General features: G+C 32.5%; 1 protein-coding gene across 1 annotated transcript in view; it reads left to right on the plus strand.

The window, feature by feature from the left end:
• The window catches only part of LOC111429081 (Rad, Gem/Kir family member 3), a 74,711-nt gene that overhangs the window by 11,898 nt on the left and 35,751 nt on the right, over window positions 1-27,062 (plus strand). Inside the window, exon 2 of the mRNA XM_023064870.2 lies at window positions 18,468-18,683. Within this exon, the coding sequence (XP_022920638.1) occupies window positions 18,468-18,683 (216 nt within the window). The remainder of the gene's footprint in view (window positions 1-18,467; window positions 18,684-27,062) is intronic.

Consider the following 27,062-nt stretch of genomic DNA (forward strand, 5'->3'; position numbering starts at 1 on the left):
TTAGTCTCAAACTAATTTGCTATGGCATAATAGTTTAAACGTTACAATGCATTTAAAATAAATACTCTTTTACAGAAATAATTGTTTTTCAGCTTTCTGGAACCAATTTAAATGTTATTATAAATTTAAAAAAAATATTGCCTTATTCGCTTCTTACTCACATAGATCCTTTGAAGATGACATGTTCAAGAAAGGTGTAAAAGTTTTCTTTAGATAAATCGTGTTCGATATATGTTATCAAGAGTAAAATGTATGACAACTCTTTGCTTTTGATGCACATCCTTGCCATCCGTAGTGTTTAACGTATCAGGTCCACACTATTTTGTCCAAGCTACGAAATTGCCCGGATATTTTTTAGGATTTGAAAATACATATCGGTTACACAGTTTATCTTCACATCTCTTTACATTGCAAACGGGAAGGAGATTACTATTTTATTATCAATATGCTATCTCTGGAATTAGAAGCACGATTTCAAACCAGGTTCTTTTACTGATGTGTTACATTGATATTTTATCAAAAAATACCGTATCATTTCTTTACTATTCATCTATTATCCCGTTTTCAAGCAAGGTTAGAACAGCCACAAGTATTTATCTAAACATTCCAATTTGATAAGTTAACTATCAGCATCTGCCTAAAAATTACAATTTTTCTCTTAATGAAGGAAACTTTTCTGTACACTGGTGGTTTCGTTAAAAGAAAATTCGAAAATTTTCATCAATCCTCTTTAACCTTTTCATTTTAAAGTAATTTCAAATATTGATTTACATCAATAACCCTGATTCTATAATTGGAACATGTCAGCAGCTTCTTTTTTTTTTACAATTTTGTATCTTCACGCTAGACACTTGCTAAATCTAAGATCTAATCCACGATATCATCGATCTTTATTGATAAATTTCCAACCAAAAACCTATCTCTGCGAACCAATTCCTATCTGATCTTAGGTGAAATCTCCAAAATAACATTCCTATGGCATCATATACTATGATGCCCACTTTTTCTAGCTATTTCCACTTTAAACCCTATTTCAGCTATCCTACCACTATAACACACTTAAGCTATAATAATAACATACAATTTCTAAGATTTGTAGAGATAGAGAGTATGGAGCACAGAGTTATATTTAAAAAACGAATCATTCAGATAAAATTTTAAGTTTTTGAATTCTCCTAAAGCAAAAACTTAATTAATTATTCGTTTATCTTTGGTGGTCTTATGTAGGAGCAAGTAAGTGTGGTGATCGATAGACGGATGTTCTGGTTAAAATCGCTGACATCGGTGGAACGGCAACATGCAGGCGGAGTTGAATCTCGAACGAATTTGTTCCTGTCCGTGGGGTTACATGTGTTACAACTTTGATTTATATTGAAAGTGAAAGCTTCGTATTTAAGGCATCTTCTCTTTAAAGCCCTTCCAACTCCGTCGTTACCGTTGACGCATTGATTGAATTCATTATTCATTTTTTGCATAACAATCAAATTAGCTTTTAATACTATTATTTTGCCCTGATTTTACTCTCTATAAGTTGTCGATGTGATGTACAGTCACTTTAGTGTTACACTAATCAGTTTTAGAGAGGAGCTTAAAGAGTGTAACACAAATAAGTGTACTAAATTTAAGAGTCTATCTATACAGAAATCTTAGCAATTCGCTGCTATGGGATGCTTGAAAGAAAGATTTTTAGAAAGCGCATGTAGATTTTGTGTCAGCGAACCTATTTTACGTGCCACAGTAAAACATCCGGTTCGGAGTCGTTCGCCTGGTTATTTTGTCTATTACTGTTACACTGTTTATTTTTTTTAATTGTTGTTGTGCGAATTGGTGATGTTAATTCTTGTTTCTTTTGATTCTTTTTTCATTGATGATGCTTACAACACTACGCAGGACAGTACTCGTGTGCGATTCGATTCAATATTTAAACTTCTTTTTTAATATTATTAGTATTACTTTTGTACAATAATTGTAATTAAATCTTTACATATAACTGAATGATGTGGATTGGATGCTAGAGTTTTTAATAAGTTAATTGTGTAGATATCTAAAGTTTAGCGATATGATTTAGGCTACAATGAAAAAATAAGACAAATGCAATTATCACCACAAGAATTCTTACAAATATTAGACACGGAGAGAGAATAGTGCATGTTTTGAATACAAGGTTATTCGTTGTGGCGTTAATTATGCGTACGCTGGTTGTAGTACATTTCGCTCATTCTAATAACTTAAGCCAATTCTTCAGGAACATATTTCTGAATTTACCACACCACAAATCAAATTATAATTTTTATATGATTCTTTAGTATAGTTCACATATTAGATTAGAAACAGCTTTCATTATTATACGCTCCTTAACATTTATATTTTCTATAAATTTCTTATTAATCAAATGTATTTAAAGAAGAGATACACTTATGTGGATGTTATGTTATGTATTCAATAATTGACAGCTCAGAAATATAAAAATAAATCTTTCTGGAGATTATACTGAAATATGTAGAAACACCTGAAGGAATTCACGACAAATAATATTTAGAGTTAATTTAGAGACTATAGTGATAGTATTAAATTTGTAATAACATTCGAGGTGGAAGCGAATTAGGGACTCAATTGTGGCCAATATTCGAGGCTATATTAACAGGTACAGGATTATCAAGCGGGTTCAATAAAGTCTAAGTTACACTATCCTAATAACTGGATTATATTTCTTGTAAATTTTATATCGAAAGGTTGAAAATGAAAAAAACTAAGTATGCTCTTAAAATGTCGTAATGTTTAAATATTCTGAAGTTTCCAGTTTAATTTTATTTTTATAGAACATAAGCTACTTTTATATTCTACACTATATTATTGATAATATACTACAAAAATAATAACGAGTTTTTAACGTTCTAGTAATGATTAATTTTCCTAAAAATATACGTAATTCCGCTTTAGCTTTTGTGCTTTTTGCGGATAACCATGTAACTCCAAAAAAATTAGCCAATATAAATAAATAAATTAATTTCCAATGCAGCATTGGTTATACTCGCGTCCTGTTATAGATATATTAAAATAGCCAGAACTGTAAATTGTTTGCCATAGATGTGTTCACTGCGGTCATTTATATTTGAATTCCACACAAAACAAAATAAAAACAAAGCAATACCTAACCGGATTAATTCTTTTATGATGAATTTTGTGAATAATTTATTCGTCCTGATACGAGGATGTTATTGAAGGTATTGAATTGCTGTGTTTTTTCCAATGCGCTTGCTTTGTATAAAATACAAGCAACACATTGTTTTATTTAACCCTGCTCTTTATTCAAATCAAAAAACAACTTTTTGAACAAAAGATTTAAAAGTTAAACATTTAACGTAACGCTACTCAGCAATATTGCCAGACTTTCTCTTACTATTTGTCATTTTGGATTTTAAAATGCAACATCCTGCATATTCTTCCATTAAGAATCTACACTTCAATATGAGTTCAACCAAATGCAACACTTAACATTCGATGTAGTTAGAGTCATCGTAAATAAAATTAAAAAATTGAATTTATTTATTTTAAAATTCGATAATTCGCTTTAATTAATATATATAATAAGATCCGGAGATTACAAAGGGCAAGATGAAGTATATAGAAGTAACTACTTAACTGGAGAATGTTAGGAGCAATACCTAGAGGAATGTCGAGAGCAAGATGGGAGGACGAGACGGACATGGACGCCCGGGTTATGCTTGGGTTCAGAAACTGGAGAAGGGAGAGCATGTAGAGAGGTAGCAATTGAGATAGATTAGGGTTCGATAACGGTTTATGGAGCCATTGATGAAGAATACTTTACATTAAGTCGATATATATTTCCATACCATGTAATCTTGTTGATGAAATTACCGCCAGCAGCAATTTTTTCCATCATAACCTCAATAACATTTAATCTAAAATTGAAGTCATTTTTTGTTAATTCTTGTATATCTGAGTTTTGTATGGTTTAAATTAATTCTTATGTAAAATACGCAAGATTTAGAGATGGTTTACATCATGTACTTGTACAGTTCTGTGTGATGATGTATGAGCAGATCTTCAATAAAGCTCCGAGTTGCATCTAAAATGCTGTTGTCATTTATAACAGCAATTTCAGTTTTCTCAAAATGCTTTATAGTTTTTTGCATTGTCGCGTAATAGATAGGATAATGATATGAGCACTCATAATTAGGATAGTAATTTGCTCTCTTTCATTTATAATCATATTAAAGAACATTACAGAACTCCTCAAAACACGTATTTATGTCAAAATCACATCATTAATTATTAATTATTGCATATTTAGCTTAATTTTTGACTTCCAGAACAAAATCAACCTAAACATTAGTCTTAGAACGAGTAAACTAAAAAAAAAAAGAAGAACACACTGAACATTTCACCTGGCTCAGTCATTTAGCGGCGTACAATAACACTAAAGAGATCCATTATCGAGAATTATACAAAATTATCTACTTGAGAACTAATGAAAGAAAAACGAAGAGCTAGAGGATGGCAGCAATTGAAGTATCCCGCAGACAAAACTATACTTAACAATAAGACCTAGCAACTCAGAAGAGAAATTCAAAAGCTTATAGAAGAATCCATAAGCATTTATCTAGATGAACTATTAGTATAGGAAGAAGGCAACCAAGAAGACCAAGAAACCGATAACTTCAGTTCGTCGTAGAAACAACAGTAGACCATATGCTAGAGACAATACGAAAACAGTAAAGCTGTTTCTGTTTACTCCCAACCCATCGTAAAACAATCAAGAAGTGATCAATATTGAAAACCAAAGAACAGGAAATATCTTATCAGTTACTCCTGAAGAAGTAGCATCTGAGAACCCAAAGAAAGCTCTAGGATTCAACTTCATCACAGGAGAAATCCTAAAACACTTGCATAGACGAGTTATATTTCTGATAATCCTCTTCAACGCACTTTTAAGATTTAAACATATATCGGTATGCTGGAAAGTTACAGAGGTTACTATGTTGGCAAAGCCAGAAAAATAACTTAATAATGTTAAATCTCATAGACCGAATTGACTATTAACAACTTCATGAAACTACTGTTCAAAAGATTGAGTGCAATAATAGAAATTAATAACCTAATCCCAGACTATTAATTAGGATTTAGGCAAAAGCACTCAGAAATAAACCACGAGCATAGAATAACCGAAACCATTGGGCCTTGAAAAAAAATTACATCTGCTGGATGGTCTTCCGGGATGGTGCAACTTTGGCACGAATGCGTGGTACACAAATTAAACAAAATGGACCCAAAGCAATACGTAAAGATATTACCATCATACATTTCGGACAGACTTTTCAGAGCTAAATAAGAAGGTGAATACTCGAACTTAAAAGAGATAAAAGCTGAAATCTGATGTATATTGGTGACATACCAGAGTTGAAGCACTACTTGCAGTGGAGAAAGATCAGAAGTTATCCACTCGGCAATTATAAACAGCCAGCAATGCAATACTCAATTTGATCAAAAAATGAAAGATAAAGTTAAGAGAGCTGAAATCCGTTCATATCAATTTTACAAATGTACCACAAAATTATATGTGTGAACAATGCAAAGTACGCAAGAACGACTTTGTACACCAACGTTAGGTGGAAATAGCATTCAGGGAATAAAACAGCAGAATTGTTACGAAACATAATTAATGCCCCTTGGTATATGCAAAATTCCCATATATAGAGACCTTTGGTTTCCAACAGATAAGGAAGAAATTCTTCACTTCCACGACAACGCAGAAGCTCATCAAATGCGAGAAAAGAAAACCATGTGATCTTGTGTAGTGGCATCAATGAATGGCTCTATTTAATAAGTATATTCTTTTAAGAGTCAAGATAAAAAATAATGGTTAGAAAAGAAATAAGAGTAATTTTAATTGCAGCTACAGTAGTGCTATAGTGAAAAAAAATAATATTGAACTAATAATTTTATTTACTTAAGACCTTTGTAAATATATTAAATCTCAACTATTACATATTGTTGAACTCGTATTGAGGATTAGGGTAGATTCCAATAATGAAATACTGATATACAGATATATCACAAGTTTTCTACTAATCTGGCCTCCCATTTCGAAGTAAAAAGGAATTTCCAGACGTTTGTTGCAGTCTGCTGATCTTAACTTTCTTGTCTTATTCTTACATTTTCTCTTGAATTCAGAATATCTTCTGACTGCTAGCCATGGTCAAAGGAATTTTTGATATTGGTGACGCTTGGACTAAAATTTTTGAGGTGTTTCTTTTTCTACTATGCTACGTAGAAACTATACAAGTGTATCATAACCAACATCCATAATGCTAATATCTTTTAAAAACGCAGGATCGATCAAAAGATTAGATTCTCTCTGGAATGGAGTTAGTATCGGATTCGGGGGTGTTTTATAATCAATTATCATGTATATGACGTCCTCGTAATGTTCTGGATGGAATCCCAAATTGAAAAATGTCGTTGATTCCCATGTTTTTTTTTGTCAATTTCATCGAGAGCTGACTGTAATTGTTCTGTAGTCGAAGAACATACTCGAACTTCAATTAGTAGGCATTAATAAATATAAGATATATGTGAAAGGTCAACCTATTGAAAGAGTAAAAGAGTTCAAATATTTAGGCACAACGATTAATGATAACAGCGACAGCTCCCAACAGGTGCGCATTAGAATTGAACAGGAAGTTAAATGAAATGAAGAAGTTTTTTGTTGTCGGGATCTTAGTCTGGAGTTGAGAGTGAGAATGATGAGGTGCTATCAGTACTGTTCTACGGGGTGGAAGCGTAGACACTTAAGGCGATTGATGTGAGAAGACTGGATTCATTTGAGACATGGATATGCTGACGAATGTGATTTCATGGGTAGAGAAAGTGACCATCGTGGAGGTGATGAGATGAGACCCATTCAGAAGGAAAGAGAAACGATCAAACAAAGGAAGTTATTATATAATTGCCATATTATGCGAGGGGAAAAGTACCAACTTTTGCAAATCATTATGCAGGCAAACATTTTGGGAAAGAGGTCCATAGGAAGAATATGTAACTTCTGGCCGAAGAACCTTCGGGTGTGGTTAGGCTACTCCAGCAATGAACTATTCAGATCCATGGTCTCAAGGGTTAGAACTGCCCTGATGATTGCCAACCTTCGAATCGGAGAAGGGGCTGAGTTGTGTGGTGCCTGTCTTCTTATTTAAACTATTAATTCTTCGTTGCAATTATGGGAAGTTAGGTTTTTTGCAAATGAGCCGCCTAACCCACTGCGGCATCTATCCCGGTTTTGCCCTACAAGACAGCTTTTTAATACAAAACAAAAGAAATGTTTACATCTGGAGGTTTAGCTAGTCTGGCGTTGGCGATCGAAGAAACAGATTTTTGGTCAAAAACTAGAATTGAAGCATGTATCCCTAAATCTCTCCAATGCAATGCCACTTCCGTAGATTTAGCATTGATTGGCAGATACTTTAATAAAAGCTTAGATAAAAACTGAGAGAATATAATTTTAATTTTTTGATGAATTTTTGATGGTTTTATTACACTCAATTTTAATAGAATCATTAGAATCTTATAACAATTAAGATTAACTTAATTAATATAAGATTAAACATCTTCTCAGGTATCGCTCTAAAAAATATTATTATATATTTTGATCCAGTTTGAATTAACAGGGTTTTATTAATGATAACAGCAAAATGTATGATAAAGATTAAGCATAAAATCTTGCACATAACTGTAATTATAGTTATCGAAAAGAGTTTGTTTTCTTTTACTCTATGAAAATTCTATTTTGAATTGATGAAATCGTGATTTTTGTATAGTTTCATGATCGATTTTTCCCATATATTTCCTAGTATTACAATTGGTTTCACCGATGTTTTGAAACAAAACCAATTTTAAATTAAAAATTACAACCTTACAATAACAACGTTGTTAAAAAACAGTTGATGAAACAGGAAGTTTAATTACAACGGTCTTTTTTATTTTACACTATAAATAAACGAACGTAAATTTTGTTTTGTCGGTTTCCGATCGTTATTATAAATTTATTGTGACGAAAGAGTGAGAGCGCGAAATAGAGTGATTGTGTTTGGGAAGAGCTATTTTTTTTTGTGGGGCAGGGTCGCGAACATGGCGAAAATGTGCCCCATTTCTTTCCGCGGTCCCATTTATTTTTGAACAAGTCGAGTTTGCGAATAAATATTTACGCGACACATGAAATGTAGGTGTGTTTGTTATTACATCGGTCCAATTTCATATTCGTCCACTGAATCTGTAAATTTATTTAAACGTTTTTCTTAAAATTTTCTTACATACATACATATCTAATATTTTAAAACAGAAAATGTGGTAATTTGTGGCTAATTTGATTTGTTAAATATAAGTCAAATAATGTAATCGCATGATCTAATAGCCGAAAATTGCATTTCATGAAATCGATTTTGTATAATCCAGATATCAATCAAACGCATAATTTGATGGATGATAATTTGATTAACGAAAACGTCACTGCTCGTCAAAATCCTTTTTTATTAAGCGTCCAACACGTGTCCTTATTCTGTCATGTGCAGTTTATAATAATTTCGTGTGTGATCCACGAAATGAATTTTAAGCACTGAAACCGGATCCTATTTAGTTTAAAACTAGGTTATGTGTCTCTTTTTGCTGCAAAGTTAACTCATAAAATAAACCGCGTTACGTTGGTTTTAGTTAAATTAAACTATTAATCCATTTGCTGTAGGTAGACATAGATAATAATTAAATGTGAATATTTTAGATTTCCTTTTTGACAAAACATATCATGTTACAATTAATATTCAGAACGGAACTTAGCTCTACGTAGTTTACGTTTCATGTTTCTTTTGATACAAATAGGTACAGTATTTTTTTCATAAAATCATGGTTTTTGTAATCTTATGGGTTAAAATTATATGGAATTAAAACACAAATTAAGTCTGATTTTATCTTCTATGCAATTTTGTGAAAGGTAAATCGCTATAAATCACGCAAGGTTAATCCCGAAATAGTTAGCTAAAGTTAGAACACAAAAAAACCTGTTGAATGATTAATAACTTGGAATTTATCAAGATTATTTTCCAAATAAATGATGTAAAACAGAAAATTATCACCCAATACAAGAGAAATAATTTAATATAAACTAATTTTATTATCTTGTTTTAGCATAGATATTAGAAACGGATAAATTTATTTTTTAATATAAAATTCAATAAGTGATATTTACGATCTGAACATATTTCCCCATAAATCTCAAAAGAAATCTCCAATAAACTCAAATCCGTAAACTCTTCAAACTCAAATCTCTCTGAATTCAAATCAGCAAATGGAACCTTTCCGCGTTCTAACGAAAAATATAAACCCCTTCTCGTGGAGGTTACGCAACCATTTTTCAATCTTATTGTAGTGAAATATTATTCTGTTGATGACATAAAATTAGATACAGTAAAACCTCGGCATAATAGACTAATACGGAGAAGGGAGTGTCTGATAAAGCCAAAAGTCAAAAAATTTTAATTTGCGCTTTAAACTGTTTGAATAAATCATTTCAATGCACACAAATTCGAATATTTAACAGTTCTTTGTTAGTTCTACTTTTAGTTCAATAAAAATATATAACAATCTAGCGTTGAATAACAATTAAAACTAGAATTAACACCAGCATTTGAGCTAACACTAAAACTAGAAACATTCGGGTTTAGGCGTGCTTCTCTTAAGCAGTTATTCCGATTTTTTACCTATCTTTATTTATTTTTTTGTTTACAGTTTATCTTCTACATATTAGTACATATATTGACCATCTATAAGATGTGGTTTTATTTCATTATATTTCAAAATACGTCTTTTACAGCACTAATATAAAACCAGCTCATTTTTCATAGTATCCATGATTACGGCCGTTCTACTTATTTAAATTAAGTTTTTATAACTTTTAGTTTCTGGAAACTCTGAAATACAAACACTTATCTACTCTTAATCTGTAATTCCAGGGCCATAAAGGGGTACTTCTTCGATGTTGTACATACTCTATAAGTTCGCCCTTATTATAATTATTACTGCCGGGCTGAGGAGAGCGGCCCCTTTCGTCACCGCGACATATAAGATCGATTGTAACTTTAGTCCTCCAAAGTTTAGGGCAAATGTAGGTACTTAATGAACCTTAGTATTGCTCCAAAGTCTTGTCAAAAGAGCTTTACCGAAAATTTTGTGTTTTAGGCGGCCTCTGGCAACACAATTATACAGTATATGTCAGCCGTTTCTGATTCGTCGTTGCAAAGTCGACAAGTTTGATCCTCAGCTTGTCCAATGTGGAAAAGGTTCTATTTTAGGGGCGCAAGGCCAGTCAGGAAACCTAAGAGCGTCCATAGATCTCCTTTGTTAAGACATAAAACCGGTTTGGTTTTGTTTTACGACATCATACTCTTCGCTTGTCTGTGATCTGGAAGTTCTTTCCAGCGTAAGGCTACCCTTGAGGCCTCCCAACTGTTGATTATTTGGTTTAGGTTGCTTTTTTGTAGTCCACAACCGGGTTGGGGTCCAATGAATGGCGTTTCCGCTGCCTCTTTGGCCAGCTTGTCCACCTTCTTATTGCCCTCAATGTCTCTGTGACCTGAAACCCACCATAGAGTAACATCATTACCCCTAGCGAGTTCTGTCCGGTTGCTGATACACTCTCTGATCGGATTTCTAATGAGTGCTCTGATGAGTCACACGTGTTGGCCTGAATTGCCTTTAGGGCGGCCCTTTCTGTCCCTTTTATAGGTTCAAAGCGGTGCAGAAATGTATAGCAAGTACTTCTGCTTGAAAAATGGTTATGTCCGAGCTGAGGGGCAATTTAATGCGGGTATTTGGTCCACTAATGCCTATGCCTACTCCGGATCCAACTTTTTTTGAAGCATCCGCGTACCAGGCAAGGGCTCTTCTTTTTAGTTGAGGCCCTATCATCCCTGCTTTTAAATATGACCTTATACGGCTGGTCGAAATTGTATTCTGTCGATATAAGGTCCGTTTTAATTTCAATCAAGTGATTTAGACATGGGTAATTGAGGATTTCGAAGTGTCCTTTCAGGTTACCCTGCATCAGCTTGAGTGAAGAACATGTTTTCAGTGATAAGGCACTTAAACCTGCCTCTTTTTGTATATATAAATGAAGTGGTGTGAGGCCGAGTAGGGCTTCAAGAGCAGCAACCCCTTTTAGCACTCTTTCTTCTCTGTGTTGTTTTCTGTTCTTTTGCAAAATCGGACGTCCGCCTTTTCCCTCGCCTAATACGAATCTCGTTGCGGCTGTTCGCTTACATTTCTGCTTGTAAATCCATCGTAAATCCTTCTAAAACGGTTGCAACTTGTTGTTTTCGCAGCACAATGTAACAATTCATTATTGTTCTGATATTCTGCACACAAACAACGTTTGAGCATCTCATCATGGGATACATCTTGTGAAATTGGTTTTAATTTATCCAAAACCTGTAAATTCAGCGGTGAACTTGAGTGACGAAAACTGTCAAGTGTACCGGCGGCCTCCGCTTTATACCACTTACATCAACTGTCTTCGCTGGACACTTTTGATGTCGTGGATTTTTATCAGCTAACCTTTGGGGTAGTACGTTGCCCAAATTTCTTTCTTCATATCTTCCACAGATTTGGCATGTCTTCGGATAGTTCAACTATGATTGTATCAGTTAATTTCCCAGTACCTTCACTGCCCATACCTTTGTTATTTTTTTAAATTTTTCGGAATCTTGTTCCAATCCGCTTCTCAACATAATCCATGCACTCTTTTTTTTACCACCAACTCTTTTTCATGAGGATCTATATTTAATGCCTTTGAACGTTTTACTGCCCCCTCTCCTATGTAATTTACATAAAGCCCTTCATGCTTATCTTTTGATCTTAGGAACATTTCGATCATAGCGTCGATTTCTATCTTTTCTGCACTTCCGCTGTGGGTAATTCCACAGTTTTCTTGGTGTTGATCATACCATTCATTATACTTACCCACCATTCATTCTTCTTCTTGTTGCATGTATTATATGCCTGACAGAAACGGCTTTTTACTGTACTATCAAGTACTTTTTTTTTGAATACTTTTCAATGTGTACTCACGCCGAATAAGGATGAGAAAACCCGTTTTTTGGATTTACCATCACCAGACACTGTAAGATGAATTTCAGTATAGCCCCATTGACTATTTAAAATCTTATCCTCTTCTACAGTATTATTCAAAGTATTTTCATAAACCGACTGTGCAGCCATATGTATGTTATCAAGGCAACTGTAGTATGTATCTTTAGAAATACCTTGACAAAGGTCCATAAAACCACAAAATAAGTTTATTTTTTCATTTGCAATGCCTAACAAGCGAAAAATAAAAACTGTTCATTGATTTATCTCGTAGGCTTTATTGATGAAGGATGAGGAATTTATGTAATTTTCACGGCCATCACACATCACGTAAATTTTGAATTTTAGGCTTTAATTAGAGACTTTAATCGTGCTAAAAACGTTAAAATGTTTAATATACAATAACCAAACTCTTTAGAAACTGGATAACCAACATTTTTGAGTACAATCAACTTTTTTGCTGACGTACTCCTAAATCAGCGTCTTTTGTTGCGATGCGGATGGTTTTATTGATTTCTTGATCGTTTTCTATTCATTTGCAAATAATCCAGCAAATTTCGTAATACCGTTAAGATACATGTTAAATACACTGTTGTCTTGATACTTGCAAATTGACAAATCAACCCCTAGGCAGACGCACAGGTATTTTATAGCGAAGTAGGTAACTTTTTAATTGGTAAAAAGTTTAGTGGATGTTTCTGGTTCTAGGTCTAGTGTTAGTTCTACTTTTAGTTCAATAAAAACATACAACACATAGCGCTGAATAACAATTAAAACTATGATGTCCCTAATTTAAATATCGTATAGAAAATTCTGGGACTACCACGAGTTTAATTATGAACATGGAATAGAGCAACTTAGGGAATAACCCGGGTTGGATTCTATCTAAGGTGGCTAACATTTATATTTAAATATACTGATATATTAAATAGATAAAATTAATAGTATGACTTAAAAATATTTGATCCGATTCGTCATTATTCTTGAAACATTATATATAATTAATAGACCCATAATTAACAGGCATTAAGCATGATGGCCCTTTGATTAGATCAAAGAGGTTTTAAGTTTCAATGTTACCCAGAATCAAACAACATAATCCTTTGTTTCACATCAGCTATCTCGTTAATTTTAGAAAATTTTCCACTTTCCACGTTATTAACCAGTGCGACATTATTTATTTTTCATTTAGAATTTGACCTTTTCTTATTATCATTACCGTCATAAAATTCAGCTAAGGTTACAACGACTAATTAAGTCAAGAAAAAAAATGAAATTATTGCAATCTTTTCGGTTTACACAAGTTTATGAGGATCGTAAAAATGGTTATCTCGAGGTTTAGATTTTTTTGAACGAGTCCGATTTGTCAAAGTTAATGAAAAATGTTCGAGATACCGCTCGGATATTAAATTTTTGGAAATTAAACCGCTACGTTACGAGGTATTAATTGATTTTTTAATAATTTATTAAAAACTAAAATTATTACGATCGAAAAGTTCTTTCGGAAATATTGGAAACGGTTTCAAACTCGGTTTATGTACTTAACGGATTTTTGATATCAGTTAGCTTTAGCTGACAAGAGAGGAGATAAGTTAATCCTTTTCAATCAAAATGAAAAAAACTTTTAGTGCTAAATTTGTTTTTAATAAATTCATATATTTATATATCATATATTTATTTGTTCGATTTGGTAAAACTGTTTTTCTGTGTTTACTGATGATATTCCCAAAAATAAATAAAAATATTTATTTTATTTTCCACAAATCATACATAAATTTGGCGATTTTTTAATGAAATAAATACTTTAAAATTTAGCTTTTGTTTTAGGAATTAAAATTTTGAATATGTTCTAATAGTTTCACCTTTTTTACCCGATTTTTGGGATTGTTTTTTTCAATTGTGAGAAATCACAATGAAAATGATGTACTTTTTGAAGCTAAAAAGAGGTGTCACGTTAAACACCACAATGGAGTGTGATAAAATAGGTTTTCGGGGGCTTAACAACAGAGACACATAACACAGTTATTTGTGTGGTGAATGATATTTGTTATTAACTTCTTCTAATAGGCATCTTAGCACTCCATTTACGAAGAAATCTTAATGCAGGATTAATCCTGTTGAAAATATAAAAGCATAAGCATTCGAAGTTTTGTAAAAAACTTAATGCCGAGTTAAAGTGATGTCATTGTCCGAGACAGAGACTTTGAATTTATTGGCGATGAAGGTTATTGGAAAGATCTGGATCAAATATGGCATAAAATGTGCGATCAGAGAGAATGTGAGAGGGCAATAATACATTTTTGATATGGAAAAATGTAGATGTCACAGCTTGAGGAGTTTTATTTCCAACGTCAGAAATCCAGGGATTTTAAGACATTTGCACATTAATGAAATCTTATTTTTAAAATTTTTCATTTTTAAAATAATGAAATTTGGCCATGTTGTTATTACTTTATTTTACGTTACTATATTATTTTTTGGGTAAAACTATTTACCCATAGCATATACTCAAGTCTAGTTTCTTTATTAATTGAAGGTACTCGTACTCTAACAAATTGTTGATAAATAAAGTCATTTAAAAATTAAAAATAACTGAATAAATCGAAGTAAAAACAACAAAATAATAAACGAATGTTAAAAATTATTTTAATTTTCAACTAAACAAAATATTTTTAGCTACAAAGGAAACAATGTCATTCCATTTTCTATTAAATAAGACTATGAGATAAAGGTAAAAGAAATGTAAATTAAAACATATAACAAATTACGAATTTAATTATTAATTACAGTTTAGATGAATCAGTGGCTCAAGTTTTCAAATTCAGAATCAAGTTTAGTTATCGATGTCGCGCGACTACTTTCGTCTGGGTGTCTAAGTTTGTGTCTAAATCTGAATCCATGTCTATTAGACTCTTCTATGCGTAGCAGATGACCAAACCATCTCAAGCCTCTCTTCAACCCTATGTATAATTGTTTCCGTTGTTGACATTATGCTTCTAATGTCGTCATCTCGAATTCTCTCCAATCTGGATCTCCATGCCTCACAGCTGTATGTAATCATGACAATAACCATAATCATGGCCATAGTCTCTTCTCTGTGTCTCCAATGGTGCTACATACCAAATTAAGCCTTGGCCTCCTTTATGTTTTGCCTCCAATAGTGTCGATCAAAAGCTTTTCTCTTCCAGGTTCTGACACACATGAGTCGTTGTGTGTCTTCTATCACTTCGTCCTTCCATCGTTTTCGTGGCCTCCCTCTTGATCTCTTGCCTTAAAGGGTCCGGGCAGGAGTATACTGCCAGACACTGTACTTTATTCCAGGCGAAAGTATTTGCTATCGACATGGGTGCTAAAATCCTTCTTAAGAGAGGAGCGAGGAACATGACAATACGATTTTTCTCAGATTGTCAAGAAAACGGTGTCGGGTCTGGCCAATTACTATAAAAGAACTTTAAACAGACTGAGTTGTGATAACAGAGTTTCTCTGATCTAGATCCCAGGTCGCTTTGGGGTTGCTAGCAATGAAGCGGCAGATGAAGCTAGCATGAGAAGGCAGCGCTAAAGCGTGTGTGGGGCTAGAGCCAGCAGTTGGTGGATCTTTTGCGATGGCCAAACATAGGATTGGACTGTGGGCTGAAGAAGGACTTCGCCTAGTGTGAACCAGTTCTCCTGGAATGAGACATACCTCAGTTTGTTGGTCCTAGCTGACGATGTTGAATGCCGACTATATACGGAGGACGAGGAGACGGTTGAGCATGTTTTATGCCATTGTTCCGCTGTTAAACGTATCATATTCTCGATTTTTGGGTTGTAATTTATATCCCCAAAGGATCTGAATGACTTTTCACCGAGCAAGACATAAAATTTGATAATGTTATCTATCGGTTTACGATAAATGCGGTGCAAGGTTGGTTGCTCCGCCTACCCGATATATGATTTATGCAATGTAATGTAATGTAATGGTCTTTTTTCTTGTATCCTGCTGCTTAAGAGCCTTTTTGGCATTTTATCCTCGCTGACGAATTCTGAGACAGGGGCTATCGTGAATAAGTTAAGTTCCTCGTTGTATCGCCTTCTCCATATCCCATTTTGCTTTATTGGACTAAAAATTTTTGTCAGTATTTTTCTTTCAAATAGTTAGAGTTTATTCTTCACGTTCTTTGTCATAATCCACGTTTCGCATCCATAAAACAGTATAGGTTCAATGCAAAAAGGCAAAATAACTTCTGTTCGCGGTCGTCATTCCATTATCTATTTCTAGTTCCTCCCATCCTTTACATTTTTTCCTGTTTTCCATTGTTTCATTCATTTACATTCTTTCCTGTTTTTGTTTGCGTTAGTATTTTCGTCGTTTGTTTATTTATTTCAAGACCGATGTTCTTAGCCTCTCTTTTAAGTTGTGTGTAGGCATCTGCCGCGTCGTTTGGCCTTCGAGACATGATGTTAATATCGTCGGCATAGGCTGCTATTTGTATGGATATATTTATTAGTTACTTTATTCTCCCGATATCCATTTGGAATATTCAAGGGCCAAGTTAAACAATGGCGGAGCCAGCCCGTCTACTAGTTTTAGCCCTTTATTTATATCATATACGTCGGTTAAATCATTTTGTATACGAACTGTCGCCATTGTTGAATCCATAGTAGCAATTATTAATTGGAAATATTTGGAGGGAAAGCGGAAGCTGTATAGTATCTGGTAGTGTCGTTTCTTATTGATGGAGTCATATGCTTGCTTGAAGTCAACGAAAACGCTGTATACATTTATGCCCTGTTCCCAATCCTTGCTCAGATTTGTTTTACTGAGGACCACGAGGAGCGTTCTTTTCTAAAACCAGCTTGAAAATCGCCAATTAATTTTCTGTGATGGGTTGGGTTGCAATCGTTTGTTAAGTATATGGTTGCGATGTCTTCTCTCCAAAATATGGAGAGAATTATTAATATTAAGAATTATAAGTTTAGTAATTATTTGTTGACGCCTTCGCTTGTACAGTTCTGGGGATTTCATAGTCTTTCCAATAAGTTTCTTGTTATTCCTATTAATGTTTTTATCCCACTAGATAGTATTAATTGCACCCATCACTTTTCTGACTTTATAGACCCTGTTTTTGATTTCCGTCTAGTCAATACTAAAGTACTAGTCAATACTAATAGTATTTAAATTATTCTAATTGACAAATTTTATTTAATATTAATCTTATTCAACATACAATACTTTTGTCATCTATGTAAATATCACTTGGGCATGCGGATTAGACATTCATGCGGTTTTTTCAGTACCGATTTCCAATCCCCATTTTGTATACTCTGTGTGTTTTCCAGATTTAGCCGTCTTAAGAAACGCATTAACCCGAAACTTTCTAGTTCTAGGTCTAGTGTTACTTCTAGTGATAGTGTTACGTTAATTGTTGTAATTCAGCGCCAAGTAGTATATTTTGAACGCTTTGAATTTGTTTCTTAAGGTTAGTAGGTCTGGTATTAGCTCTAGTTTTAATTCACTATAATATGTACATTAATTATAATATTATGGGTTAAATGGGTTATGAACATCGTAAGTTGTACATAAAATTATTTGGAAGTTGATGACATGCTTCTTCATCCTCTTCATCATGTTAGAATCAATCATAGTACTTTAAAATGATAAAAAGTTTTTATTATTGTATATTCACAAGATAAATAACAATTGTTAAAAAAATAATATTCGATGTTCTTGCTATATTTTACCATGTGTTATTTGCTTTTAATTCACCATAACCCCATTTTTTTTTAAATTAGAACTTTAATTCAATTATATTATTCTGATTTTTATATGATATAATTAATTCACATATGTGTCGCTTTTTGAACAAAATAAATATAAATATTTATGCTCTATTTAGTATACAAAAAAGTCACATTTGAAAACAACCTTTTCAATTTTTGATGTAAATAATATTCATTTAACGAGATGGAAATTTATTCGTGCAAATAATGATGAAATTGTATGTAATTGAAAATAACCACATAAATTTGCAGTATTTTTTATTTAATTTAAAATAAAAACATTTTTGTTTTATGAATGGTAAATAAATTCGTATTTTAAGGCAATTATGCTGCTAGTCCTGAATAGATTCCCTTAATTAACCAAACTTTCAATAAAGGGAAAATTTAGAGTTTCGTTTAAGATCCTTTACTGACGATCCTCCGGTTAATTTTAAAGTTTCGATAATTACCTTCATCAAAAACTAACTAAAACTTGAGACCATTGAAGGACCTTAAAATATTTAAGAACATTTTAATATTAATTTCTTTTTTATTCTAGTTTTTTTAATTTCCAGGTATAATTAATAGAGGAGATTCTTTTAGAAGAAGACGTTCAAGAAGTAACAGTTTGTGTCCTCCACAATGTGGTATTCCACAAATGGAAGAAACTGATCAAACTCCTATAACAAGTTACGATGTGGCTCTAATTGGTGCGCAAGGTGTTGGAAAATCTGCGTTAATCAGTCAATTTATGACGTCCGAATGTATAAATGCTTATGAAAGACAAAAAGGTAAGTTGATTTTTTTTTAATAATTAATTGTGTTAACCAGGATATCGTAGAAATTTTTACGGTATTTAGAAAATAAACCAACCGCGTGTTATAGATTAATTGGCTATCGAAACGTTTATTGCCCTCAGCTATAATAATAATGTTTTTTTTTCTTCGCCGTTTCTTTTAATTTCGGTTTTCCTTCGCTCTCTATCTCGACCAATTCCTATATCTACGAGTGGTTTGTCGATAATTTACAAGCCCATAAAGTGCAGAACATGTTTTTGGCGCCAGTTCAATATTTGTTACTATGTATTCTAGGATTCTAAAGCGATCCTCGTTCGATCGTCCTTGAAACACCAAAAATCCACTCCGATCTTCCAAATAGAATACTACGTTTATGTATAATAGAAATTTATAAAATTTATTTCAAGGAATAATCAATTCTATTTTGAGATTCGTTAGTAATAAATGAATCCCACCTGGCTACTATTTGCAAGAAACATTACATTATTCGTTTCGATTCATTAATTATTTTGGCAAAAAGAAATAAAGAAACAGATATTTTTAAATATTAAACAACAATTTTTTTTTCTAAATAACTTTTTTTTTGAATGTTAATCTCAAGAGATTTACTTAAAAGAAAAACAGTCGGAAAGTCCTGATAAACTATTCACAGTCGGACTACGTGAAGTGAAAAAGTAAGGGAAGTTTTACTTGAGAAGAAAACTAAAAGAAGACTTTTTTACTTAAATTTCTAGGAAATAGTAAGACTGTCCTACAATGGATATTAAAAAAGTTATTATTAACTTAACAAGATTGTTAAATTTAGAATATTTTTTTTTAAATCTAGCTTGTTAAGGTTTAAAAATTGTTAAAAAATTCGTAACTATGTTTAATGGAAAAATTTTTAAAACAGAAATTCCTTAATACGTTGATTTACAAATGTCAGCGGCAATGGAAACATTCTTGTATAATCTTGTTAATTTCATGTCTTTCATTTGAAACCCCGACACACATTCTACAAATCTCTGCCTATCTGATGCCAAATAGATAAATATTCTTCAAAATAATATCCCACTTATTATCAATGTCACTAATTTCTAAATGACCCTGAAACTATACTGACTACTGAAACTCCAAGAAGTAATAGTGAGTAGTTTCTTATACCATTTTTCTCCTTTCCAATGCGTTATGACAGAAGACGACAGTTGCTCTGAAAGATAGATGTTGTGTCTGCGTTTGTTATATGTTACTATTACCAAAAGTGTATCAAGTTTTGTTTCCTGCTTGTAAGATGAAGACTGACTGTTGATGTAATTGGACTATTGTGTATCACTGATGCTTGGCCAGACTGAGGAATGTAAAACTTATTTTGTGCTTGATCGAAATATTGTAGCAACATATTCTCTGTAAACTATTATTACCATTTAGTAGCACTATGCCATTTGTAAAGAGATAGAATGCTAACCACGTGAATTGTTTCAGCAAAAAGATTTTGTCGAATCATAGCTTGCACAGTTATTATGAAATAAATATCTCACGTACATAACTTTAAAACTATAAAGCCATATTTATGATCTTTGCTTGGAATGTATTACTTGAATATTACTCTAATAATAACAAGTTGCAGTAAAGTAACAAATATTGTAACATTAATATTTGTAGCTAATTAGTATTATATAAAACTAGGGTTGGCAAGAGTTAAAATATTCTAGGAAACAATGTGTTGCGTGATATCACTAAATTCCACATTTATTTTCCGGTGCAATAGTCAATAAGACTATTTTGACCAATCCCATCCATAACAGTAACCCAAGAAATGTTTTTAATTCTTCTTTGTATGTATATTGTTGCTGTACACCCACTTGTTGTGTTGATAGTTTCTTTTCGTTGTTATGACGTGCCTAATGATTATAACTTATCAATATATAAGATAGTGATAACAATTAGATTTGCAAAACCAGGGTTTGGTTTTTAGTTGCATAGATGTTAATTTTCTTCTTAACGATGACTTCCTCTCCTGCCTCGTGGTTACACTTTTGAATGCTCTGTCAGGAACCACATCTGTGAAATCCATTGAGTTATCACGATAAACAGAATATTCGATTATATGCACCTACATCATAATTAAGAACTGACGGTACTCTGATAGTACCCTGCATGAATCGAATAAAATTTCAGAAGACGTTTCAGTGACTTCTAGTTATCACTCAAGTTTATAGAGACACATAACAAAACTGGAGAATTCAGTATATATCGCCGGAAATTAAAGTTACTTATGCTACAGGAACACGAGCAGATACGGCAAAGAACAAAGCGAATAATAAAATTTATTGTAATCAAGATACTGAGAACAATATGACGGGTCAATCTACGTGATCATGTGAGGAGCAGTACAGTAAGAGATGAATGCGCAGTTCAGGCGACGGGAATGGAGAGATCATATCAATAGGATGACTCTGAATAGATTGGCCAAATGGACCATATTAGAGAAACAAGACACTAAACGAGCCCCTAAAAGACGGTATGACAGTTACGTCAGTTTACGTCAGAGTCACAGAAGGCTTAAAAGTAGAAAAATTCTTGCATGTAACATAGATTTAATCTTGTACCAGTAACAGCATTCTAATAAAGCGGCGAAGAAGATAGTTTCTTTGGTAGACTTGTACTTGCATGTATGAATTTTGTGAATAATAAACTCTACCTATAGATTTAATCAGCAATATTCAAAAAAATATTAATAAGAACTTATATTCTTTACATTGGCATTTAAAAAAACATTTGCATTTTATAAAACCAATTGGAACAGTAATCGTAAAAACTTAATGAGGGATTCTATACTTAATTATTTCAATAATTATGTAGTTGTTATAACTAATTGCCACACCGATCAGGTTCAAGTCTACATCAACTAAGTTATAAAAGGCTACCAAAAAATTTATGAAGATTGAAATCTCCTGCCAGAAGTAGTATGTTAGAAGTGATGACCAAAATATAAACAAATCAAAAAATATATGCAATATCAGCAACAAATTGCTTCCCTTGTTTTTCTACCAAGGTTCAATTCCAATAGCTTGGTTATCTTATCGAAACTTAAATCCACCATCGAGAAGCTTTTTGCACCCAAGACAAAGATAATAATAATAAATAATAAACAGAGACTGAAAACGAACAGGAACTTAAAATGCGTAAAAATCACCGAAGTTTGAGTCCGTATGAAGTATAAAACTGACCTTAATGTCATAAAGCTTAAAGCATAAAGCTTTAGCAACCTGTAAATGTTTTAAGACATGTAAAAGATTTCCTGCTCTTCTTCTTCCTTTAAAACATCTGTCTTATTTTTTAATTATTCATAGCTGATGCTAGGAAGTTGAGTAATAGCTTTCATATCATCGTATAGAAGGTCTTCCTTGGTGTGTTTGCTCTTGAGAGTCTTTCTTTGACTATCTTTGGTAGTTTCGGTACGTTCAACTTGGTCTCATAATATCCTGGACATCGTATATCACTCTGTTAATGACTTTAGTGTCTTCACCTCCGTTGTTCTGAGTATACTTTCTGCGGTAGCATTATCCAATCATGTCTCTAATGCGTATGTCAGAATAGGTTTTACACAGGTTTATAAATGCGTTTATAGCTCCTGGTCTTTGTTATTCATAGATGTCACATGCAAACACCTCGGGTTTAGTGGTTCTATTTTCCGAAAAATAGAATTAATATGTCAACGTTTAATCGTTAAATGTAGCTGTTGTATATATTTAATGGAAAATTGAAACTGATCAATCTCTAGCTGGCGACGCGGAAATATATTGATAGTATTAGCGCTTTTGTTTATTTGCACAACTATATTAACATCACAATTTATTATTCTTTCCCCATACCTCTCTTTTCAATTCCTGATTCGAAATTAATTTCCGTTTTATATAATACATTAATATATTAATACATTAATAAAAACGTTTTAATAATATTGTTGGTTTATTAACTATTTTTAAGTAGTTGATATGAATAGATGATGATCTATATAATATAGTTCTTTTATAATATCATCTACTAATATGATTATGGACTTACCTACTCCAGTTTAATAATTTTCAATAATACAAATTATGTTCCTGCACTTCGGAATAAAAGTGTTCTTTGTAACATATATGTGTGAATGAGGAAAGCTAAGTTCAACATTAAGTTGAAATAAGTTAAAATCAACTAAAATTGATTACAATAAAAAGATTTGATATAAAAAGTTCATAAAGATTTTCATCGAATTCATTAAGAAATATCCATAAAATAGGAATTCTTTATGATGTGTAAAATGTTATCTCAAAGCGTTGAGCCGTTTAAAATTTAGGATGTCGTAAAACTTGAGGTTTTCTTCAGTAAACTTTTTAAAGGCAAGAAGGGAACCGATAACCTTCTTTTGCCCTTTGGGCCCTTACTGTATAAGTACACAACAAACGCCATAAAGCGCTTGGTAAAATAACCGCCACCACCACGGCATGAAACAATAATGTTTTTTCAGAAAACGTTCCAGATTTAGATATTTCTGTAATTTTCTGATTTAGTCATCCACAATAATAATGTATAATCGTAACATTTCTACTATTTTAAACACAACATGTTGCAGAAATTTAATTACTCATAAACCTTTAATACGTAAACAGGGTTATTTGAGTTAATTAACGAGTTTTAATGTCTTGTTTGAATTTGGTTTGTATTTATTTGACTGAGATTAAACCTGTTTGATGAAATTTTTGTTTTATTTAATCTATTTTTTCCGTTTTGTTTGTTAAAAACTAAAAGTTATTGTCACGTGTAGTTTATTTTAACATTTTCTTTTTAAAACGTTCCCTTTGATGTTAAAAGTGTCTTTTTTAAAATGCTTTTTCGTACGGTAATAAAACAAAGTGGCGAGTAATTTTGAACGCTATGAGGTGGCACTGATACAAATTCAAATGGATATTGATCGGGGTCTCAACCCGAAAAGCACCCAGAGTGTGTCGTCGTTTGGAACGAAATTTCAGGGTGCAATGACCAGTTGAACCAATTTTCCATCTTTGTTGCACTACGAAACGTTCTGTTCTATTATCTATATCAAAATAAACTGGTAATAAATACCGTTTCTTTGTACAGAAATATAAATATTTCAAGGAAAACTACAATAAAATTTAAAAAATTATGGTAACCCATCATTTGAATATTTACAAAAAAAAGTTTAATAAACACAAGAAACTATTGTTTATTTAAAAACGTATTTTATATTTCCTTTATACCAAAACGTTTTCTTATAAATACAAAAAAAGAATAATTGTCTTAACTCAATGTAACAATTTTTTATACTATTTGTGCTACACATATTCTGTGTTTTGAACGATTCTTCGCAAAGTGTTGTGGTCATAGCATTTGAAAAGCGGTGTAATAAAAAAATGTTATAAGGATGTATATTTTTGTGATCTATAAGAATACATACATTTCGCCTCATGTATAAACTTTGTGCAAAATTTAACAAAATATCAGGCTAAAAACAAACAAACGCAGTAACATTTTTTAACACTTTAAGGTGCTTGGTTCAATCGCACTTCGAATTGCGCAGGCAAATGCGTTGATGTAAAAGCATCTCTATCAATATAAAGCGATTTTGTATATATAGATGCGATTCAAATGGATTAAAATAGCGCAAAATCAAAATAAAGCACAAACATGTTGATTATTCAATAATTAAAAACTGCATACACAAAATAAGCTTTAAATTCAGCTCTTTTAAATTAATGTGATGATATAACCATCATATTTTGGCTTGAAAAAAAATTTTCTTGCATATTTTTGTGATCAAATACTTCTGTAAAGATGTTTCTAAATATTTCTACACTTTGCGATATATGGATTCGGGAGATATATTTGTCATTGATTTTGTCACTGTCAAATGAGTTAGAATAAAGTTGTCTGTCGTCTAAACTGCAATCTTTATATATATTTATACAAATCAAAAAAATTACACACCGTGTTTTAAATATATCACAAGGTTATTTATTAGTCAATGTTTGATAATTCACAAAAACACAATAACACAATAACTTTTTTGATTTGATGAAATAACTCACCATGCTCGAAATGCATAAACTGTCGGATAGTCTCAAGAAAACTGAGTAATTTTGAAACCATTGTAATACAGTACAAGCTCGTTAATCCGGCATTCACTAATCCGACACGTCCAGTAATCCGGTATTTTGAAACTCTTATAATCAACTCTATAATCCGGCACTCATAAAATTCTACGTTCTATAATCCAGCACGTTTATTATTTCATCACAAGGTTAGAATAGTCAGTAATAGGGGATTCCCACGAGTTTCTGTTATTGCGTGTGCGTTATATGATTTTGATACACCCATATGACCCATATCAAAATGGAAGGTAAAACACGAAAACGAAAGCACGAAACGTTAACTTTAGTTAAAAAATTGGAAATTTTAAGAAAATTGGATTCCGGTGAAAGTCAGGTGAAGTTGGCTGGAATCGAGAAAAAATTGAATGTTGTGTTAAACAAAGTGATTCGGGAATGAGTGGTCGTCAAACAATGAAAATAGGAGAATACCCACTTATGGAAGGTGCTTTATATTCTTGGTTTCTTGAAGAACGTCGCTGTAAGAAGACTCTCAAGGAAGATAGTATACGACAAAAAGCATTATTTACGAGAAAATATATAAGAATAAGGAATTTAAAGCAAGTGACGGCTGGTTTCAAAAATTTAAGGTGATATGGAATTAGAATATTGACCGTAACGGGAGAAAAGCTGTCTTGTAATGAGGCGGCTGTTCCATTTATCGAACAGTTCAGCAAAAAGGTGCATGATCTTAATTTAACTCCTGGTCAAGTCTACAATGCCGATCAAAGTGGATTGTTCTGTACAGTTTTACCAAGCAAAACATACGTTTCCAGAGAAGAGCGAGAAGCACCAGACAGGAAAGTGTCCAAGGATAGATTTACCATTATGCCTTGTGACAATGCTAATGGTACGCATAAACTCAAACTTTTATTGATAGGGAAAGCGAGATCACCTAGGGCATTTAAAAATGCTGATCTTCCACTCGTATACATAAACCAAAACAAAGCATGGGTAAGCAAAATGGTTTCATAATGATTTTGTCCCTGAAGTACGACGTTTTTTGAATCTTCCGCCGAAAGCGCTTCTTATTTTAGACAACTCACCTGCACATGGGCCTAATAAAAATTTAGCTTCAAGAGATGGTCTAATACAAACACTTTTTTTACCTCTTAATTGCACACCTCTGCTTCAGCCTATTGACTAGAATGTGATCCAAATGATAAAGACTAATTAAAGAAAAGTCCTGGTCAATGCTGTTTTGCGAGAAGATGATGTCGCTAAAACGATGAAAAATATTAATTTAAAAGATGCCGTTTTCACCGTGACTTAGGCTTGGAATAGTGTACCTGGCAGAATAATATAATCATCTTGGAAGAAGTTGTGACCGTCATTAAATAACAATGAAGTAGAAGGTGAATGGGATTTAGAAGACGAGCTCTTAATTGCAGAGTTGAAGAGTATGCTCAAAAATCAAGAAGGAAAGTCAAACTTCACAGAGGAAGATATAGACTAGTGGTTTGCAGAAGATTATGATTACATTAATAAATGAAGTGATCAGTAATGAATCAGACAATGGTAATGTAGAAGAGGTTGCCTCCAAACTTCAAGTGAACTCTGTGAAATCTGAGGACGCATTACTAACACTGAGGAATTTGAGAGAAAATATACTCCATAAAATCTATTATTGTAAAAAAACAGTCAACAATTGACAAATTCCTTAATACGTCATTAACAAATAACATGTAAATATCATAATCATTTCTTTTTATAACTATTTTACATTTACTTTACAATAATAAACGATTTAATACAGTATTGATCGTTATTTTGTTTGTTTTCTCTTATAGTAAAACTTTTTTCTCCATAATATGTAGTAGTCCGGCACATTCGGTAATCCGTCAGTGTGAAAAATTTAATGGTGCCGGATTATCGAGCTTGTACTGTAATTCTAATATTTCTAACGAACGCGTTTGAATGATTTACGTAATTCTACTCATCAGCAACATTGTTCTATATGATATCAATTAGGTGATTGTTTGTTTTTTGAGGAATGAAGAGAAATAAAAGCTAATAGTAACAATAATTGACTTTATTAAAACCCTTTAGATTTAAATAGCAATTGTACATAGTTTTACCCAACTATGTAGCATTACCCTATATAACTTTACCCATAAATCTTGAGATGAGTGCTCTTAAACGTAATAAGTATAACAACTCTTACCTCATTTACATATCACTAAGTATATAAGTTTACTTAACATTTGCCACCTACGGGTCGTTGACCTTAGTAACATAACTA

The sequence above is a fragment of the Onthophagus taurus genome, chromosome 1 (genome assembly GCF_036711975.1).
Source record: "Onthophagus taurus isolate NC chromosome 1, IU_Otau_3.0, whole genome shotgun sequence".
In the NCBI taxonomy this organism is placed as follows: domain Eukaryota; kingdom Metazoa; phylum Arthropoda; class Insecta; order Coleoptera; family Scarabaeidae; genus Onthophagus; species Onthophagus taurus.